The sequence below is a fragment of the Aquila chrysaetos genome, chromosome 5 (assembly GCF_900496995.4).
Source record: "Aquila chrysaetos chrysaetos chromosome 5, bAquChr1.4, whole genome shotgun sequence".
Taxonomy (NCBI): domain Eukaryota; kingdom Metazoa; phylum Chordata; class Aves; order Accipitriformes; family Accipitridae; genus Aquila; species Aquila chrysaetos.
The window spans coordinates 47,300,612-47,323,095 of record NC_044008.1 but is presented as its reverse complement, the minus strand read 5'-3'; the positions used below and the strand labels follow the sequence as shown (position 1 = coordinate 47,323,095).

The following is a 22,484-nucleotide window of genomic DNA, read 5'->3' as shown; positions in this document are numbered from 1 at the left end:
TACACCATACACCATTCTCTGAAAGAACCTGCATAGGAAGAAAGGATGCAAATTATCAGCTACACTTTCATCTCCACATAAAGACCATATGCACCTTCTAATCCAATATAGCTCCTATCAGCAATCCACACATGCACTCCTATGTCTAACCCTGCCTACCTCCTGGAGCTTCAAATTTAGGAGCAAGTGAGCAGTTTCTGTCACTAAAAGTATCCATAGCTTTCCAAAGTGGGCAAACAGGCCAGGCCTACCCTTTCCAAAGCAATGCCAGCCTTATGCATAGGGTGAGGATATATAGAGTAAAGGTGTTACTATATCAAGGCCATTCATATTCCTTATCTTCAGACACTTAGTCATAGGACAGAAGATCCTCTTAAGGGGGGGCATTCAGAACTTTTTTTTTTTATCCATTTACCCTTTTTAAACATCAGTACTTGCATATAAAGGACTAAGCATAAAAAGCCTGGAGTTAATAGTGGTGCCCCAGTTTGCTTTCACATGCAATCTATGCTTGACTTGAGGCTTCATCATTTGGACAAGGCAGTCACAAAAAAAGGTGTCAATTTGTGATGAAGTTTCACATATGAACTAGTTGAAAGAAACAGCTTTGAACTTGCCTTACATTACTTTTATTATATTATTTAGACAACTGGTCATATGACCGAGGCCACTCAGATCCTCCTAAGAATACATCTCGCACACAGAAAAAGCCACAATACTTTTTGAGCTTACATCACCAATGTTTGTCTATCAATTAACTGCAACATAAGCAAAATGTTTGTCTATCAATTAACTGCAACATAAGCAGAGTCAACCTCTTTCCTTCCAACACTATAATTTTTCTCCCTTTTTTTTTTTTCCCCCCAGTGGAGAATGTTACTATCTTCACAGCACTTTGAACAGTAATTGTGGCATCATTCCTGATGACGCTGTGGCACAAAGTAAGTCAGTCAAGAAATCTTCAAGCTCAAGCTGTGTGATGAATAGACTAAGCAACTGGATAACCCCCCCTTTTTATCATGTATGAAAGGCCATCATCAGGCAGATTGCTGGCCAGGTGGATCTACTGGGCACAACAAATTTTTAGTTGTTCAGGGAGAATTGCTAACACTTTTGCTTACTTTAGGGACCTGGTATGAAAACTAAATGTTTCTCATATTTTGTTTTCATGTCCACACTGTCTTTGTCTCTTTCCATTACAAATACTGACCTTAAATTTTTCATTGGATTTAATGCAAGTGTACATATAAAAGTGATCCTGGAGACAAATCATAACATGGTATCAAAAGATAACTGGTAAGTAAAGCTAATATACAGAATATTCTTCACATTAGTTTTCAACAGCAGGAAACAAGTCCACATTTTGTTTTTCAGGAAAATATTTAAAGAAAAATATATGATATATAGACAACTTTATACAGACAACTTTTGCTTTGCTCTAGAATTCATATCACTACCTTCTCTGGGCACACTCTATAAGAAAGGCAATTCTAAACACAATACCTTTGACAAAGCCTCTTCTAACATTTCTATTATAGAGAGAATATAAAAATGAACTGGACATCCACTCATCTCAAAATAAGATCCGTCTTTGACACTGACAGTCTCTGCATCATTAAAAGCTTAGATGGAAGGGAAGGATAAGGTGTTTTTATATGAAGTCTATTAATTTATACACTCAATATTCAAATACTCTATCTATATCTTCATATATTAACTTATCTTGAATGTAGATGTAAATTCCCTAACCATATCTTTAGAAATACATAGGGCTCAGCGATGGGTGGTAGCCAAAACATTTTCAGCCTTACTCAGCATTTAGGAAGAAAAGCCATAAGATGGAACATCTCCCATGTTTCCTAGATCATCAACTGGACACACAGTGCTACAGTAATCCACAAAACACAGACTACTGACTCACAGATCTAGAAATTATTATACCAAACAATTTACTGGATGAATGAACATCCAAATATCTGTGAAAATAATGCTGAACACAGAGATACTGCCAACATGACCTTAGAAGGAGGGTAAAAGCATGAGAATATTGCTTTGTCCTAAGGAGGATTGATATATATAAAAATTAAGTTACCAACCCATGGCTGGCTGTTGACTCCAACTGAAGGAACATATTTGCCCTGGGCTGCTCTGATAGTGCATTTCCCATATTGGATTATAAGAGTCTTACCCATAAAATTTATCTACATAAAAAGTACTAGACCAAATCCTAAGCAAGTGACTTTCTACTAAAGAAAAAGAACAAAAAAGAAATTGTGGGATTAAATTCTTAAATATCAAAATCCTGTCTATCTTAGAAAATGCCATTCTTGAAAACTCAGAAATAGGCAAGCTGGACATTCTTCAGATCCTCTATCATTCTAGGGTGTATCAGGACAGCAGCTAAGTGTCTGTACCCATAGATTTCATACTGTTTTTTCCCTTGAGAGCTGTTAAATCTTACTGAAGGCAGTAGAATTGCATAGGCTTCCAAGGGGACAGTATTTGCAAACAAACATTCTTAGACATGAGAGGTTGGCTGATTCATCCTTCCCCATAAGTATTGCAAGAACAAAATCTGACCACCAGAACAAATTAAGGTTTGAGCATTAAAATGTAGAAAAACATGTCAAGAGAATGGAAATGTAACCACTGCTGTTGCTTTGTTTGTTTTAAATTGAACCACAGTTTAGCTTAGTATTTTATTTATGCTATTTAACTCAGACAAGAGATTCAATTAGTTATCAGAAGGAAGCTAGCAGATAGCAAGTCTTTAATTTGCAGAGTAAGGTTTGGTGTTGCAAGTCCTAGTTCTATAATTACATTTAAGGTGCCAATGTATTTCTGAAAAAGTCACTGCTTTTTTTTTTTTTTTTTTAATAGGTGCGTGAGGCAGAAACCTAGGAAAGTCTCACTGATCTGAATTCCTGTTAATACTTTTCTTCACTAAAATAAAACTAATTAAACTACAAGAAGCCAGGAACTTAATGTTTAAAATAGAAAAGATGATTATCACAAGTGTAAAGATTCCACTATCCTCCTGTCACATGAATGGTAAAGAATTCTCAAGAACATCCCTGGACAACATGAAATTATAAAGGTTATAACAAAGATGATGTAATTTATTTTAGAATTATTAGAATTAGGTACAGCACTTAACAAGGAAAATCAATTAGGCTGACCTACAGAAAAAAAATCACATCTTGGGGACTAGAAAGTAGTAAAGGTAAAATGTAAGGTAGGAAAATTCAAACTGAGTATCACTCCACACCCAGAACTAAAAGAAACAATCATAAATGGAGAATAACATATCATGAACAGCACTTCAGTAAGATAGAAACTGTCTTACTCTATCCATAAAGATACCTCCCTAAAAAACAAAACTTTGCTACAGTTTCCAAGGGACAGAGAAGGTAATTGCAGCATGACACTTGAGGTGTGGGAGAAGACGAAGAAGAGGAAGACAGCCACAGCTAGGTTAGCTTCAATAAATAGTCCTTCAATCTGAAATACTTTACAAGGACTATGGATATTGACCTTAGCTTTATTTCTAGTAGGACACTGTAGCATCTTCCTTAGCTTTAGCACAGGGTCCAATTAGTTGTCTAGGCAGGGAAAACAAAAATTTTAAGTCAGTCGCCTTCAGTATAATAACAGAGGAAAAAAAGTTTATAGAACTATATAGAAACAGTGTCTGAAGCTTTGAAATAAATAGTTAGGGCTTATTCTCAAATTTCTGTCAGCCTGTGTTACTTGCTATCCATATCTGCAAGAATAAAATGAGCTACAGTATCACAACGGCAGCTTTTTGCTTTCATTTTGCTTTGAGGCAATCAATGGAGAAAACACCAAAATCAACAAATTCTTGACTTGGTGGAACAATTCAGAAAACTGCAGTAACTTCCAGCAAAGCTGACATGTGGTCCAAACTATCAATGGCTCTCAGGATCAGGATGCCTTTTAACTGGTACCAATTTAATCTCATAACCCTAAAGTTATTACTTCACTGTAGTTACGTTGCTACCTTGATCCCTTGATAAAATACTTAATTCTGAAATTTCACAGGAAACTTAGTACTGAAATGCTTTGCATCTGAGTTACAAGAAATATATATGTATACAACTTTGTTTCTTCACTCATTTTCCTATTACACTTAATTAATACACTACCAAATATAGCTTCTAAACACCAGTCCCAGTAAAAAAAAATAGAAATACTGTCAGCAACAACATAAAGGTTACCAACTTTAAGGAGAAATGTTCTACTTTGTTTTGCTTTGTTCTTAATAATCCACTTCATACAAATCAAGATTCATACAGATCACTATCTGTAATTCCTTATAATACTACTCTAAATATTACAAAAGGAAAGAAATAAACAGAATCCATGTCTAACACACCATTGTTTATGGTACCACTCCTGATTTCGTATTTGATGAGTATTATTTGATATTTGTACTTGTAACTTATTTCCATTTTCTATCAATTTTTCCATCAGTAAGATTTAACTAGTAGTGATTTTCCAGGCTTCCAATAATAATTTTATTTTCAAATTGCATCCTTTACTATACTAAAACAAATAACTGCTATTGTCCTACAGTCTTCATTTGTCTTTTACATAAACTGTGCAGCAACATAACAAAGTAGATAATTCTTTTATTATTTATAATTTTTGTACACTCGTTTCCTGTTTTAAGCAACTATAAAAATACAAACTTTGGCTTTTCTACTAAGAAAATACCTCTGCTTCAGAAGCATCTTGCCTTTACATATTTTGTTTAGAGCAGAATACGTATGCTATTACATAAGTGAATAATAAGTTCTTTAGAACAACTAATACTAGGTATGTCAGTTTAGTGTGTTTAAAATGCATTTACAAGTATTATAGTAGCTGGTATTTAACTACTCTAGTCTATTATTTCTAATAGCTGCATAAATCAAAATGAACCTTTACAGATCTTGTGTAAACCCTTATTTAGATGTTTTGACTCTACTTTCTGTACCATACATTAATGCTTAAAACCCAGTATTTTAAGAAATTGTCGAGTGACTATATCAAGCAATAAATACACCTATCATTCCTATAAAAGTTCATATGCAAATAATACATTTTTTCTCCCTCACCTTCATCTTGTCTTATACACACAGCAAAAATTTCCCTTCTCTGGTCTAGCTCTTCCATAGTACAATTCAGCAGTCCAAGTTTAGCAATTATTGCACAAATTTTAGAAGCTGCTCTTCCTCCAACATTTTTACCCAGAAGAAGCTCTGATTACATTCTTGAAATCACTAGAAATACCAGTGCACGATAAACACAGATTTATATCCAAATTATTTAAGCTGAAAAGCAAGGAAACAAAGGTTTCTTGAACATCAGGAAAACAATTCCCAGACATATCCAGCTTTTTATGTGCATCAATGAAATCTTCATATGATACACTGACGCATTTTCATTTTTTTTTTAAACCAGCTTTTCACACAGCTCCAATTTTCAAATATAACTATGACTTAAGGGTATAATGAGAGCTAGTTCCATATAAACACCATGAGCACACAATCTAGTGTGTAGTCTATTGTAATTAAGACCAGTGATTCAATACGTATTGCTACTGGCCAGGTATCATAGCAACCTTGTGTCACTGAATACTGCTAGAAAACTGTTCAGCACCAGCAAGACTATGCTTCAGGAAAATCTACAATAGCACTACAGATTGTCAACATCTGTGGGGGTTGTTACAGGGAGAACAACAAAGAAATCTGCTTTAAAAACCCCTCTGCTTAGAAAATTGACAGGGATACTACAGTAGCACTACAAAAAGGAAAAAAATAACAGAGAGGAAGGAAAGACCATTTTTTGTCATTAGTTACATAACTTATGCACCCACATCCTAATATCCATCCATATAAGCTGAGAGTTGAAGCAATGCTGCATTACCACATTGTTTATGTATATCCACAAAGTACTGTCTTTTTTTTTCCACTAAACACAAGCATCATTCATCACCAACATTAATCTGAAAATAAGAGACCCACTTTTAGAATCATATTTAAACTTCTACAAATGAACTCTAGATACTCTTGTACAAATGTGCAAAAAAAGAAAAAACAGGTTACTATGAACAAGAACCCAATATTGATTTTTCTGCGGTGCAGTAAAGCATCTCCATTCTATTTGGCTGCTGTCAAAGCCACTCTTTAACAGCTGGAGTCAAATTGCACTATTTACAGCAAGAGCCCTTGTCAAGTGGACCATAAGTATTCTAACAATACACTATTCAAATGGCACTTTGCCACACAAATTGCTGACTTGATGAATACCCTATGTCAATGACTAAGGCCAATATAAAAGTTTCATTTTTATGAGAGGTTTTACATTCACATATTAAGTAAAGCTTTCTTGAAGAACTATTAAGCTATATATTTTGGGTCTTTTGACATTGAAAATAATTAAAATCTGTTTAAATATATCAAGGGGATTTGACAACATTAATATGGATCTTTGTTAACTACAATTGTCACACTCATCTGTTATTGGTACTCCCACTGGCACGTGCAGCACAATAAAAGAATTAAAATGGTCAAAACACCATGAAATCAAAGCACTCTGCTCTTGTATCTGTGATTTACATGATGACAAATGTTTTGAAAGAAAGCCTTTGAAGCTAGACTGCTATGTGAGGATATTTTTCTTCTCTCTTAGGATAAAGAGAAACCATCGCTTTGCAAACATTATTTTGTCTTAAATATAATATTAAAAATAAAACAATATAATAATAAATATTAAGAAAAAATGCTGAATCTTACTTGCGATCTTCATGTAGATCATCTCATTGTACAAAATAAGGATCACTCACAAGTGTAATACGAACAGGACAGAATAGCCACCCCTCATTTTTTCTGTTACATAAATCTTCTGAAATTGAATTCTTAAAAAAAGAGGCTAAAATTGACTGCACTGTTTGGTTGTTTTTTTTTTTTTTTTTTTAAATAGAAATGTTATTAACAGTTTAGTGTGTTGTTAAATTTCTAATACACAATTTACCAAAGAAGCAAATTGATAATGAAATACTCATCATATACGCACATAATAAAACCTTTTGATAATCTGAGAGTTCCATGATAGTTTCATCTATGTGGTCATTATGTGCTTATTAATATGGTATGGAATGTTGAACACTGATATCCACAGAACTCTCACTAATTTCATGGGATCTGGATTTCAAGGGACTATTTCAGGATGTTAAAATACAACGACCCAAAAGAGTCAATACAGCACTTTTTGAAAAACCTAAAAAAAAAGTTTCCTGCATAAGAACTGAGAAAAAACAGTGGACTTCATAACAAACTTTCATTTCAGCAATAACAAAACAGTGTTAAAAAAAAGCCACAGAGCTCCACACTCCTTTTGTGTAGCCCACATTGGGCTTCTGGAATAGCATTAATGGGACCTCCATTGTTATATTCTTCCCAAGTTCAGCTACACCCTACACATTTAGCCTCCAGCATCTCCCATACCAATCTACAGGACCTGCTCTAATGGGGATAGAAGTGGCAAGAAGCACTGGCTGTAATGGATGACAAATTTTTGATGAATGAAAAGTGGTTTCCCAAGTACAGAACTTCATTTGTTAGGAAATTAGACTAAAATAACAGGATTATAATGACAAAAAGAAGGTGAAATTAAAAAAAAAAAGATATTTTGACAGTCATAGGGAAGTCTAAGAAACATCAATAATATTCTCTCAATAAAAAGTTTTCATTGGGACAAGATAATTAATGAACAATATTTAAACAAGGAAATGGAATATTTTATTGAGAAATCAGAGCAGCCGAGATGTATGTCTGATCAGAGTGCTATAAATTATTACTACTTCTGCCACCTATTGTGATATTACTTCCAATTTAAGATCATAATTCCCTAAGCATGTTAAACTCCACACTTTAAAATTTACCAAAAAATGTTTTCCCATATTCCATGAGCAGCACATTTTCTTCCAGCCACTTTGTTAAATCCATGCAATTTTCAATTTAATAGGTATGACCAAAACTACACTCCAAACACAACTACTACAACTTTTTCTGTTGTTCCTTTTTAAAAAGGAAGAAACTATTCCTTTTAATAAACTAACAGTGAGATCAGATTCTGTGTCAATGGCCAACTAGTGCACCATCTGCCCCACAACATGCTCAGCAGGATTATGCTCTAATGAGACTTTTCAGAAAATGGGATCAAAAAGAACTTTAGAAATCAGACTAAGGTTAGTAAAAGGTCAAAGATAAATATTAAGAGCTAAACAATAATCACTATAAACTCAAAGTTATATATCAATTTATAGGTAGAATAAAGAAAAAGACCAGAAAATTCAAGAATGAGGACTTCGATTAAGCTGTACTTTATCAGACAGAATTTTGGAATATCCAGTATTTCATTTACAATAATTAATAAAGCTAAAAAAGGCCAGAGACCATTCTGAAGGCTGTTTCCACATGTAAGTTGAGGGAAAACATTTTTCATCTTCCCCTACTTGTAGGAAAATATTTTTTATCTACATTCAGGGTTGACGAATAGCAGACGTGACTTCCTCTGTTTATTGCAGAGAATGGAATTCCCAAAACCCATTAACTAAAAGGTGGTAAACATGAACAAAGAACATTGAGGCTCTATTCTTAAGATAGACTCATATCAAGAACTCAGTGAATATATTCACTCCTGATACACAAACAGGGTTTTCAGAAAAATATATGTACCATTATCTTCCAACCTGAATAAGGTAATACCTACCTCATTGAATCTGAGAATGTATTAAATTTGAGACAGCTTTAATAACTGGTTTTACATTTAGCAAATACAGGCTTTTTAAATATCTACAAATAACTGATAAAAATATAAATATATCTAGGCCACAAGCAAATAGAATAACTATTGAATTTTCAACCTTACTTCTCATTATATGGTATCTCTGTACTCATTTTCTCAGCTTTAACAGCACATTAACGCTAGTTTCAGTATGGCTTTTCCTTCTATTACTTTTTCAAAACAAAAAGAAAGAGCACATCATTTCCATCAGTCACAATTATTTTGTTTAACGACTTCTGTAAAAAAATTGTTTGATAAAGCCAAGTACAGTGTCTGGCCAAATCTCTCCTGAAGACCGTCATACCTATTTGCAGCCCAGTCTCACAAGGAACATCGCCATCCTCTTCTTAACCAATAAGGTGCCAAATTTAATCACACTAATATAAATGTAAGGCACTTGCAGTCTGTTCTGTGATGATGTTAACAGAAAACAAACACCCAATAAAAACTAGCATTGAATGACAATGGGAAACTGTGGTTTCAGAGAAAAGCAGTAACGGAAAGGCCAGTAGCATTGTACCACGATGGGCTTTTTCTCAAGATGTACACATCTGAACTGGTGGGTTCAATTGTTCTGAAGGTACTGCTAATAGGGGCAGTCAGAAGCCAGAGGCACAACAGGGTCTAACTACGGGTCCTGAATCTGAGAAAATTCTCCCAAGATGATCTACTGGTGACCTTGCATAAGGCACTCCCCCCATCTTCCCCATTTGTTCTATGAAACAGAGTTGGAGGCATAAAAACTGAGCCAGTCAGAACAAGCCTCTATAAACTTAAACCCAAGCCTCCATGCCACTTATACAGGGCTACACATCAGTGAAGGTGAAAGGGTAAAGGAATTTGGATCACAAATCATTGCTCTTGAGAAACGCTCTACTCTTCATTCTTACCGTATCTGAAGATTTTTCTGTATGAGTAAGATTGTAAGAGACCATGCCATGCTTATAAGAGCTGCAGTGTTTGTATCCAGCATTTTTATTTCTTTTTGACTCTTGAGACACAGGAAGTAGAGCATCTGCCACTAAGTATTCTGAATCTTCAATGGAAGCAAGAATTGCTTTTGCTGTTTCACCTGTTTCACGTCGTTCCAGTGTGCCTAGAGAAACACAATAGAAGCTGTAATTTTTTTCAAGGAACTATGCTATTTCATATTTCAGCGTAAGTATCATAGTATTAATATAATACATTTCACATGAGCAGAGAAATCATGAAACATTTACAGGTGAGCCAACTAATTCCCCATTTTCTGGACCTTAAAAATGTTATTTTACATAAGGGTGTATTCTACAGCATTGCTATGTTAAAAAAATGAAGCTTAATTTCTAAAGAAATCACTGCAGCAAATACCTTAGATTCAGACCACAAGAAACTTCAGCTATTTTGTATAATATGTGAAGTCAGATGCAGTTCTCAAAAGGAAAAATTTCAGAATACCACTCGCCCTAACTCTGTTCAAAACAGTCATTTGTTTTCTTCTCACAAAGCCCTCACAGAGCATCTCTATCATTAACAGTGTAAACAACACATTTATGTAATATTTTAGTGCTGTCCTCTAGTGTTCTAGGTTACAAATAGCAAGGGAAATCTCAAATTTTTCATTTCATTCCTAAAAACCATCTTTACATCTAACACTTTGTGAACACCTGAATATACTACATGTAGCTTAGTAGTCAGGAATCAGAATACAGTGTTTCAGAGACTACTTCATGACTGGTGTGGCTCTAGACAATCCAATTCCTTTAACTGTTACACCCAGTTATTTTAGTAATAATTTTATTTAGTAATAGTGCTTAATTTATAACTAACATTAAAGATATCTAAACTGAGTTTAAATGTATTTGAAATGATCTCCTATTAGATACTCCGCATTTCCTACAGGAAGTAAGCTCATAAGAAATTGCTGAAATGGCATGTTTCCTATAAATAGAGATAAAAGACATGTGAAGGACTTTAAAACTATTAAATATCTGCTATAATGCAAAATGTTTTCTCCCTTAAGTTTGAATTCTTTGTAGCCTCAAGTAATACAACATGAATTTTCCCTTTCACTGCTACCAGAGAAAAAACGTGTAACGTTGAAGGTCTATCAGTAACACGTGCTAAAAATATTGGACTGGGATTGAAGGATCTCATATGATAAGTGTTCATGCGTGTATGTATGTGTGTATAAAATCTCTTTATCTGAAATTATTTCTCTGAAACTTATCCATTTCTGTTCACAGTAGTATCATCTGTTACTTATATGGCCAAGAGACTTTGAATTCAGAGCAGAAGAAAGTAATGCAACTGAATCTTTGTCCCCTACAAAATCAATTAAATACCACGGATCACTATAATACTGCACTGAAAAAATAAGGATCAGGCCCAGTTATTTTTAATATGTCATTTTTATCATGTCTCCCCAGGATTTGCAGCCAGTGTCAGGGATCATTACAGAACTGCGTAATTACTGGAAAGAAAGCAAGTTGCCCAGAGATCTTTACAGTTAGACTGTCTACAAATACTTCAGAACAATACTGGCTACAAAGCTCCCAACATTGCAACGTTTCAGTATTTCAGGAACACAAAATCTATATTAATAGATGCTTGCAAGGAAAGATTATACAATTCATACTAGATGTGAGCAAACACATTCTTAAAGGTATTACAGTGTTTGCAAAGTTAAGAAGTTTGGAAATAATAGTCACTCAGCTAATATTACTTTAGCCTCTTTATATATGCTATGTAGTCTTTCAAGCTATAAGCATGTCCTGTTTCCCCACAGAACTTTCTGCATCATTCAGAGCAAATGATGAACAGACATCACAAAATAGTTGTTCTCCCATATTGTTAAGTGTGAAGGACTAAGCTTCCTCTACTACCTTCTGAAGCAAGTGCACTATGCAGGGAGTGTTTATGCATATACACACATTGATATCTATCCTTGCTTTCTGTATCACTTTTGTCCACCCAATTCACTATTAGAGTACTTAAGTGCTTCAGAAAGATCATAATATCCCTGTGAAATTAGTGGGTATCATGTTATTTTCATGGGCAAGGATCTAAGGCAGACATTACAATAAATTTTTAATAAATCCAACAATTCTGGGGGCATGGTACTAAATCTCAAAGACCTGATTATACATACTCTTTAGCATTAGACAGAACTTCAAAACAGGTTTTGTTAGCTCCAGACGCATCTATGAGTGCCTCACCACCAGTCATCCCCCAAAGCCAGACCATTCTGTGGAATAATCTTGTGGATATATAATAGAATACAATCATTTAATTAAGGCTATCATACTAGAGTGGCAAAAGAGGATAAAACCATGTTTCCAACAAAAATCAAGATCTGAGTTGCCTGACTTTTTATCCTCCTATGTATGCACATACACTCAAGATTAAAAATTAGAACATGTTTAAGACTTGCGCTCTTTTCCATATATCAGAGCTTCTTCCCTGGCAATAACTTCAGAGCCAAGTTTTCAACTTGTGGTTGAAGGAAAAACGTTTAGTTGAAAGGAAAAGAAACAGACCAGAAGAAGTGGTAAAAGTTACAGAAGATGTGGACAGCAGCATTTTGCCTTTGAGGACCATGACCTGAATGGAATAAACAGGCTGCCTCAATGTACATGAAAGCAAATTGATATTTTATATATTTTACACATACACAACTTATTTTCAGCTGCTGGCAGATGTGCTTCTACATATTACAGACTTATGGATGCAAACTGAGAAACAACTGAGCAGGTTCTGGGGTTATTGAACACTTCTGCTACCTACCAAACTCTTTTCTAAGTATCAGTGTCAGGATCATGCCACAGCAAGTATACCATTTCGCATGCAGAGTTTAGAGAAGAGAAAATTAACCAAAAAAAAAATCCCTTCTGGGTTCATATTCGGCAAGAAATATCACTCAGCCTCTCACAGGGAGGAGTTACAATATATATTTTTCCTTATTTTTACTTCTTAAAGCACATCTATAGACAGGAACACTGAATAGAAAACAATGCCTTAGACAACCACCTTAGTTTCTTACTGACAGAAGGCTATGATATCATAAAATCAATTTCGAAAACTTAGAGTTACATCTTTAAATCATTTATATATCATTCATAACAGCCATCTCAAATCCCTTATAAATAGCACCTTCCAGAAGATGGTCCTTTCTTAAAAAACATGCTTGCTTGCATATACTTCTTAATTGTGGATCTTCATATGTGTGTATATATGTACAGATTTGTGTGTACATCTGGAGCTGCAACAAAAGGGCACAAAGTGCATAGGAAAATGAGTATTATGGAAGGGGGTGGGTGATTATGAAAGTGTTAATGTTATCCAGTGTACTTGACACTTCTGAACAGCAAAATACTCATTTGCAGAGTAGGTGGCAGAGACAAAATAGAGATCTGTATTCTGTGATTCCTGAATACATCTTTATGAGAAACAAACGGGGGCGGGAAGATGGAGAAACCTGTATATGTGATAAAGAAATTCTGACCACTGCTAACAGTGAAAAGAATACTGGGGCAGGGTGCTTATTGTTCCAGACACTTATTTGTTAGGAATATGTTCTCTCTGATTTTTAAAAAGAAAATAAAAAGAGTAAGAAAAGACACAGCCTGTACACAGGAATACAGGAAAGAGCACAGAAATAAAGACAACTCTTAAACCTGAAGTATTTTAAACACAAATAAGCCCAAAAGCTTTTGATTGGGGAGCATAAAATAACAATGGATGAAAGGCAAAAGACAGGGGTTTCTACATAGCAGCAACACCACTGCTATGACCCCCTACTGTACATACAAAATACAGGAAAAGAAAGTCTTTATCTCTCTAAAGCTGTGACCATGGCAACCAAGCCTCAGGAACAGACAAGAGTGGAGTATTTCACTCTCCTGGGCAGCTTTGGACCACCAGATGTGACTGGCTAGAGACTGTTACAACATCTTATTCTTCTTCTGGACCAAGTACTACAAATTGTGTCTCTTGGTGTTAGCGCTGTCCACACAGTTCTCTGGGTTCTGCTCGTACTGAATGATGCATTTTTACTGGGGAGGTCACACGTATTATCCTGCCTCAAGACGAGGTATTCACTGACATCACATGACCTGTCATATCATCAGGCTCCAGCACTTTGTTTGCTATCACAACTGAAGTATTGAAAATCCTCAATATTGCAGTGCTGCTGTGACCTAATAACTCAGCTGAATCTTACAGCATAACAGTGATCTGTGAATGAAAAATGGTTTCAGAATTGATTTTATTTAAAAAGAGCATATAGACAAGAAAAAATCCTTTTCTTTACTAGTAGCCAAAACAAAAAACTTATATTACAGATGATACTTGTTCTGAAAGACTAGTTGCTTTATTTTCTGTCAAGATCTTCCTTTCCATAAATACCTATTTCATCTAAGAAACTCGCCCACTTCCTTCTGTCCTGGGAGAATCAGGCAAACAGAAATGTTATATTCCTCACTAGAAAACACTTGAATTTTACAAGTCAACCATCCTGCTCCAAGACAGTGGTCAAGCATTTTGCTTGAAAAATTTCTCCTAACTGCTAGTGCTACCACTGTAACACCAAATGGTCCAAAACAGATGGAACAAACATTGTTTGTTCGGTAAGCATACACATTGCCAACCACTATCAAGACAAAAGTAAATGCAATCTAGCAAAGAGAAATAGGATAGATCAAACAAAACCTAGCCTATTAAAAAATCTAATAATCTTTAAAAGGATGTTTTACATACAGAACTAAATTAACAATGGAGATGCCCTGTAACTACAGCACTGTAGTCAGGAGCATGTAGAGTGTCTTGGCAGACACTCAATAATTTTTGCATTTGGAAGATTTGTCTTGTAGTCCAACTGCTGTACATTACTGACGTTCTTCAGAATATACATTTTCAGAATAGCATTAGCAAGCTATTGTCAGAATATCTTTCAGCTAAAGAAAGCAATGAAGAACAAAGAAAACTACTGGAATATCATACAAATGCAGGTTTACACATGTAGGTTAAACAAGCAGTTCTCCAATGCAGCCAGTCCTCACCTCAGGATTTCTGCTGGAGACACAAACAGAAATCCCAAAAGAAAGGACATCGAAACGTTGTCCCTGAAAGAAAATATATTAAAACTCCCCTGTTCTCACCCTGACTCCATCTAAGCTATTCTAAACAGCAAAGGACAATAATCCTGTAACAGGAACTGTTGAGATACAGTAAATGTGCCAAACTGGGCTGAACAGAAGTGGCCAGCTCTGAACTTGGAAAAGATGTGAGCACTATCTGTCTATTTCTTTATTACCATCTGAAACATGGCATGACGATGAGAATCCACCCCTTACCGTCAGGAACGAAAACCCTCCCTGATACAAACTCTTCTGACTACACTGACCGTGTCAATCAGTTCTCATTTCCACTATTTTTTATTTTTAAAGTATATATAATCTTACTTCATTATTACTCATAAAATAAGAATGAAGATCAACTATCAATTGTAAAAAACATATCCTTTTAAACAGACACAACTAAATTCCATACATGTTCCATCTAGTATACATAAAGTACATAAAAGTACATATGTGTGTGTACACATATGAATATAAAGATACCTGACTCTTCTCAGTATGAAAGTGTGACCTTAGCTTCTGCAGATTAGGCAAAAGATGACATCACTTTTTTTTCCCTGAGACAGTCTTTTCCAAGCTCCACTACCTTTCATTATTTTACATCAAAAAGTAGTTACTGAACAATGACTCAAATTTAGAGAACTATGAAATATTCAAAAGTCCAGGCTACAGACTGACCTGAGGCTTACATATATAAAATATAAGATGCCATAAAGAAGGCAAAACATTAGTTAAGTTTTAACTTAAGGCTGACAAATTAAAACAAAAAACCCCAAAGTTCCTAAACCACTAAAATACCACAAAGCATATATATTCATGCTTAAGACTTATTTTGAATCATTCACATTTTCAAAATATGCTAACCAATGTTTCCTCATCCTTTATCTTTTAGAAAGGGATTTCAGTGACAGCATAAGATGCACAGAGAAGCTACAGTAAAATGGCAACCTTCCATCTTACTGCATGTTATCATTTGCATCATGTGTTACCTTTAACATACCTTGAATTTCTTCACAGAACTGCTTTCTTAGAGAAAGATTGTCTAAACCAGGAATTGTTTAATGCTACATTTTGCTAATTGTTTAATGTTACAGTACTCTAGGCTCAAGAAGTTATCTTGTCTCAGTTCAATAGCGCACAGCTGGGTTAACTCACTCCCTGCAGTCCTCCCTTTCTCTAAGGATGCCTCTTCAGCATGAAGGGGGGGGGGGGAGAAATCAAGAAGATCTCAACCCACGTGGTGTCTGCCCTGACTATTAATGTTGAAGGTCAGACCACGACCTAAGAACAGAAGAGCTAAATCACTAGAGCCTTTTTCCAAATACGAAAAGCTCCCTTCAGGGGAGATACAAGCCTTTCACAGTCTTCAATTAACTCTCCCTAGTAATGCAACAGGGAGCCATAGTTGAGCCATAGTTTTGTAAGGGCTATTCTTTATAGTTTCACAAGGGATGATGAAATTAGGCACAATATAACTGAGATCACTATTAGGAACATCAAATGAGACCTATTTGTCCCAAAATCAGAAAGAGTATGCACAGTGGTTTTTGTATAACCAAGCAGACTTTAGGGCCCATATTCTGGCTGCATTCACAGAGGCAGCTGTCTCAAGTCTATTATTTAAATGAATTGCTTACCGATATTATATTGTGTAATTCTAAAATGAAGGAAAACAAAGATATTGTATGGGTGTAAATTGAGGATGTGTAGAATTTGTGTGTGTGTGTACAAGACTGAATGAATGACAAGACTTTTTTTAAAGCATAAGGTTAGACTGAAACAAGAGAAATTTTACTCAAACTTCAAGGTGTCTTGAAAAAACCACAAAACCGAACAGTTTGTCATATACCATCTCTTCCTGAAAGACTTCCATCACTCTAAAAGCCTTCTAATGCCTGAACGCTTCCATTCACACAAGTTATGGCAATTTTATCAAAAACTTAATTTTATTATCCAAATGTCTAACAAGAGTTCACTAAAACAACTCTATATGCATTTCTATCAAGTAACTCCTATCACAATTCAGCCATTTGGAACTTTTGAAGTTTTATGGTTTATCATCAGTTAAGATGAAGCTCATTGCCCTACTCACATGAACTGCATAGACATTGACCTGGTGCCCCTTCCTAACAAAACCATTTCACAGTTTCTGCATCTTCCTCCTGCAAATACATAAGTGACTTGGATTTCTGACCAGGGGCATATGACCCTACAGGCAAACTTTGTTAGCCAGGAGAAAGTGAATTAATAAATAATATTAAGTTTCTGTGAAGTCTAAGAGGCTTTTTTGCTCCCAAGCATGAAAATAATACACACGTATTACGCACATAGTGTGTTTCTCAAAAGACTTACCAGATGTAGTTACCAAGGACTCTAAAACTGAGTTTTGCATCAGCCCAGGTCTTTAGGCTATGCAGAAATTATTGGAAAAAAAAGAGAAAGATAGTGACCACTATGACTTTGACCCTAGCTACACCACAGCCTCCAGCATATGAAACACAACTGCAGAATTTATCAGCTAGGCCACATTCACCCACTCAAATCTAATTCTGACCAATGACCTGAAGAGAAAGAGAGAGAAAGATGGAGAGAGAGAAACAGGTAAAGGGAAAATGAAAAAGATAAAGAGACTATAAATCACTAAATTTTGCAAGGACAGAAAGGTCACAGGAATATAATTATTGTTGCTTTTACAATTACCTAGGCATAAACGTATAGTAAATTAATGATCAAGTTTACTTTGATACAGTTCTAAGCTTCATTAAAACTGTACAACTTATTTCTGCACAGCCACCTGATGAAACCTAAGCCTTAGTCTTCTAAACAGTTTAATCACTAATTTCTTTCCAAGATGAGAAAAGTTATCAGGCATACTAAATAAGGGTCCACTTAAAAAAACAAACCAAACAAAACCCAAGACAAAACCCCCACACGTTCTGCAATTCACAATACTCAGAGTTTCCCAGAGGTTCAGAAGACTTATTATTGCTGGCACCAATTATAAAAATATTGGAGCATACATAACTACATAAAAATTATCTTTGAACAGTGTTTGAAAATGTTCCAGCATGTTTGACCATCAATATGATCAAATGTTTGATCTGTAACACCACTACATGCAGAGCAATTTCATCTTCTCCACTGCAAGGATACCTCTGAAATAAAAGAGGTTTTATGTAACAGTTTAAATTACTCAGTGTGGCATCAACATCACAAGAAATATTTTCAGAATATTTCTGAACTCTTGTCTATCTTTTACAAAGATTTTTTTTTTTTTTACAGAAGTGATCATACAGATGGATTTAACTAATGTTAGACACTGCATATTTTATGAGGGTTGCCAATCTGATTAAAAGCCTGTTTTAATTTACTCAGACCCATGTAGTTTTTAAATGCTTGAGCTGAAGTTTTCTATGCTTGAGAGCTACCTTAAGGTGGTGGGATTTTTTTTGTTTCTTGGCAAAGAGTTTTAAACCATTTATCATTCATGTTAAAGTCATGGAACACGAGTGTTTCTCAAAATCTTTATGCCTTGAAGTATGGACTCAAAGCTGAACATTACGCTTCTGTGAAACACATTGTCAATGCTGATACCTTGTTCCCAAGCACAATGACAATTTTAATTGAAGCACCGTTACCATTTCTATTTGCTCAAGCAAGAGAGGTCTATACAGAATCCATTCCATGTTATGAATGTATTGGGTTTGCATTGCAAGGTTTTGGTAACAGGGACTACAGGGATGGCTTCTGTGAGAAGCTGCTAGAAGCTTCTCCTATGTCCGATGGAGCCAATGCCAGCTGGCTCCAAGACAGACCCACTGCTGGCCAAGGCCAAGCCCACAGCAGCAACAGTAGTAGCACCTCTGGGATAACGTACTTAAGAAGAGGAAAAAAAAAAAAAAAGTTGTGGCAGCACAGAAACTGCAGCCAGAAAGAGAAGTGAAAACATGTAAGACACAGCTCTGCAGACACCCAGGTCAGTGAAGGACAGGGAGGAGGTGCTCCAGGCACCGGAGCAGAGATTCCCCTGCAGCCTGTGAGGAAGACCACAGTGAGGCAGGCTGTCCCCCTGCAGCCCAGGGAGGTCCACGGTGGAGCAGATCTCCACCTGCAGCCCGGGGAGGACCCCATGCTGGAGCAGGTGGATGCCCAAAGGAGGCTGGGACCCCATGGGAAGTCCATGCTGGAGCAGGCGCCTGGCAGGACCTGTGGACCCGTGGAGAGAGGAGCCCACAGTGGAGCAGGTTTGCTGGCAGCACTTGTGACCCCATGGGGGACTCTTGCTGGAATAGTCTGTGCCTGAAGGACTGCACCCTGTGGAAGGGACCCACACTACTGAAGTTCGTGAAGAATTGCAGCCCACAGGAAGGACTCACATTGGAGAAGTTTGTGGAAGACTCTCTCCCATGGGAGGGACCCCACACTGCAGCAGGTGAAAAGTGTGAGGAGTCCTGTCCCTGAGGAGGATGAAGTGGCAGAGGCAACATGTGATGAACTGACCCTAACCCCCATTCCCTGTCCCCCTGCACTGCTGCAGGGGGTAGGTAGAGAATTCAGGAGTGAAACTGTGCCCGGGGAGAAGATGTTTTAAGATTTGGTTTTATTTCTCATATACCCTATTCTGGTTTGATTGGCAATAAATTAAGTTAATTTTCCCCAAGTTGAGTCTGTTTTGCTTGTGACTGTAATTGGTTGAATGATCTCTCCCTGTCCTTATCTTGACCCACGAGCCCTTTGTTATATTTTCTCTCCCCTGTCCAGCTGAGGGGGGTGAGGGGTGACAGAGGAGCTTTGGTGGGCACCTGACATCCAGCCAGGGTCAACCCACCACAATGACATAGAGTCAATCTTATTACAGTGAATGAAAGTAATAGTCTTTCACTTACCTCTATCAAAAAAACCAAGATATACACATGTAGAAAATTATGTATAAGTATCAACATAACACTAACTTTGCAAAGACAGGTAGTAATAGCAAAGAAAATCTCTGAATTGGGATAGCACACACTTTAATGCAAGTCTTTGGTGCATTGTATACATTAAAACATGTTTTTTAAAATTACATAACACCTAGAGTGTTCTGAGAATAATTCTATAGAAAGCACTATCATTTTTAGGATTCCTGCTTTGCTTAGATGCAGAAGGTAGAAACCAAGACAATTATAATGCTTCTGCACTTAACAGGAAAATGGCAGAAATAGTTAATAAGCACTCAGATACTGTGATAACTAACACGCAAAATACAATAAAAAGTATTATATTCAGAAAAGAATTCAAATAGGGCACAAATAGGGAAAGCAATACACATTAAACAGTGGGGATAAAAAAATATTATAGATACCTATTTAGTAATTGCCCTCAAGAGTTCAGAGGTACATGGAAAGAAAACTAAATGCAGAATTGCACAAATCTAATTAGATTTGCACAAATGGTCTTAACTTTAACATCTCTGAACTTTTCAAAGCTTAACTTCATGAACTTCTTTTCCTTCAGACACATATCTCCTAAGTGTATGTCCTGGTTTCAGCTGGGATAGAGTTAATTTTCTTTCTAGTAGCTGGTAGTGTTATGTTTTGGATTTACTAGGAGAATAAGGTTGATAACACACTGATGTTTTGTTGTGTTTAAGTAGTGTTTAGACTAAGTCAAGGATTTTTCAGCTTCTCAAGCCCAGACAGCAAGAAGGCTGAAGGGGCACAAGAAGTTGGGAGGGGACGCAGCCAGGACACCTGACCTAAACTGGCCAAAGCAATATTCCATACATGTGAAATCATGCCCAGTATATAAACTGGGGGGAGGTGGCTGGCAAACATCGATTGCTGCTTGGGAACTAACTGGGCATTGGTCAGCAAGTGGCAAGCAATTGCATTGTGCATTATTTATTTTCTATATTCCTATCCTTTTATTATTATTGTCATTTTGTTATCGTTATAATTATTTTCTTCCTTTCTGTGCTATTAAACTGTCTTTATCTCAACCCACAAGTTTTACTTTTTTTAGATTCTCTCCCCCATCCTACTGGGTGGCAGGGAGTGGAACGAGCAGCTGCATGGTGCTTAGTTGTCAGCTCGAGTTAAACCATGACAGTATGAAAGATACAATATAACCAGTGTAAAGTTAAATGCATATTATTATTGAAATTGAACAAAGTTTTATTAAGTGATGTTATTCCATTTTTAAACTCACACTAAGCATGTCAAAATAATAAAACAGAACAAGACTTGCAAGGCAAAAGAAAATAGGAAATTGGTACATGACTCATTCTGAAAGGCATGATGAACGTCAAGGAATAAATTCATATTAAACCAGTACTAATTGAAAGACTAAATCTACCTCTGATAAATGAAGATTGCTAACTCTGAGCAAAGAATATTTCTCTTTAAAGTCTACCCATTCCTTCCTCACTCTCAATACATATAAGATATGTGGCTCAGTAGACATGCTGTCATATGCGGTACACACCAAGAAAAAAAAAAACCACTGATCCTTTTATTACTACATCTTATCATACTGATATTTACCTTTTCAAAAAAAGCAAAGATACCAACTGTTTAGAAAAATGTAAAAGCAATATAGATAACAGCTGATTTCCTTATTGAAGGGGATTTCAAGTGGTGGCTATTGGAAGAAATATTCTGCACTTTAATTAGAAAAAAATTTAGTATTGATTTTCATATTTGTCTTCTAGCACACAAGTTTGGAACATATCCTGTACACATGCTATATTAATATTACAAATGTATTATTAGATCAATATTTACTGTCACAGAAAGATATTCTACTGTGATGGAAATTTGTCATACCCATGTATTACAATTTAGCCAAAATACATAAAACTACACAGATACTAGTTCATGGTTTCTGTATTGTTTTCTGTATCACTACCCACATGCACATGCAATAACGTTTAAACTTAGAATAAAAAAGTTTTACTTTGTTCTGTAAACCAAAGGACTAAAGGGATGGGATTCAATTTATCTTATTCTAGACATGTAATAGCAGCAGGCAATTAGCTTTGCTTCCCCCCCCCCCCCATTTAGACTGCCCTTGTAGTCAGTGGGGAAAACATACAGACTTTTACTTACTCCTACTTCCTCCTGCTCAGTACAAAAACATGAACTACTAGCTCATAGGTAGACATCTTAAATACAGATAGAAGTCTCAAGTTAGATAAGGTAAATTCCACTTAAAGTCAACTATACTCTTGGTATTTAACACATTTCAGCAGAAACTATGCTAAAATGCCTATTTGTTTGGAATAAAGGCAGCCCATTGTACTCATGCAACTTTCCATTGACCACATAAAATAAAGTATCTTTAGCAATCTCATGAAGATAGGGTACAAGTTGTACATGAAGTAGTACTGGCTTAGAATTTAATCTGTGTGACAATGTTTCTCCCAACCCATAGAGTGTAAAAAACCTATTATGAAAGCCTGCTAAAAGACAACTTAAATATTTTAAAATCTTCAGAATGCTTTTTGAAAGCATGTCAGCCTCTATCATAAGAAACTGGACT

The 22,484-nt window shown here is 35.9% G+C and overlaps 1 protein-coding gene across 2 annotated transcripts in view; it reads right to left on the bottom strand.

Moving 5' to 3' along the window:
- Positions 1-22,484, bottom strand: part of WDR72 (WD repeat domain 72) — a 129,757-nt gene that overhangs the window by 72,518 nt on the left and 34,755 nt on the right. For both annotated transcript variants that reach the window (XM_030016258.1, XM_030016259.1), the window contains exon 14: positions 9,744-9,949. In XM_030016258.1, coding sequence (XP_029872118.1) covers positions 9,744-9,949 — 206 coding nt within the window. The remainder of the gene's footprint in view (positions 1-9,743; positions 9,950-22,484) is intronic.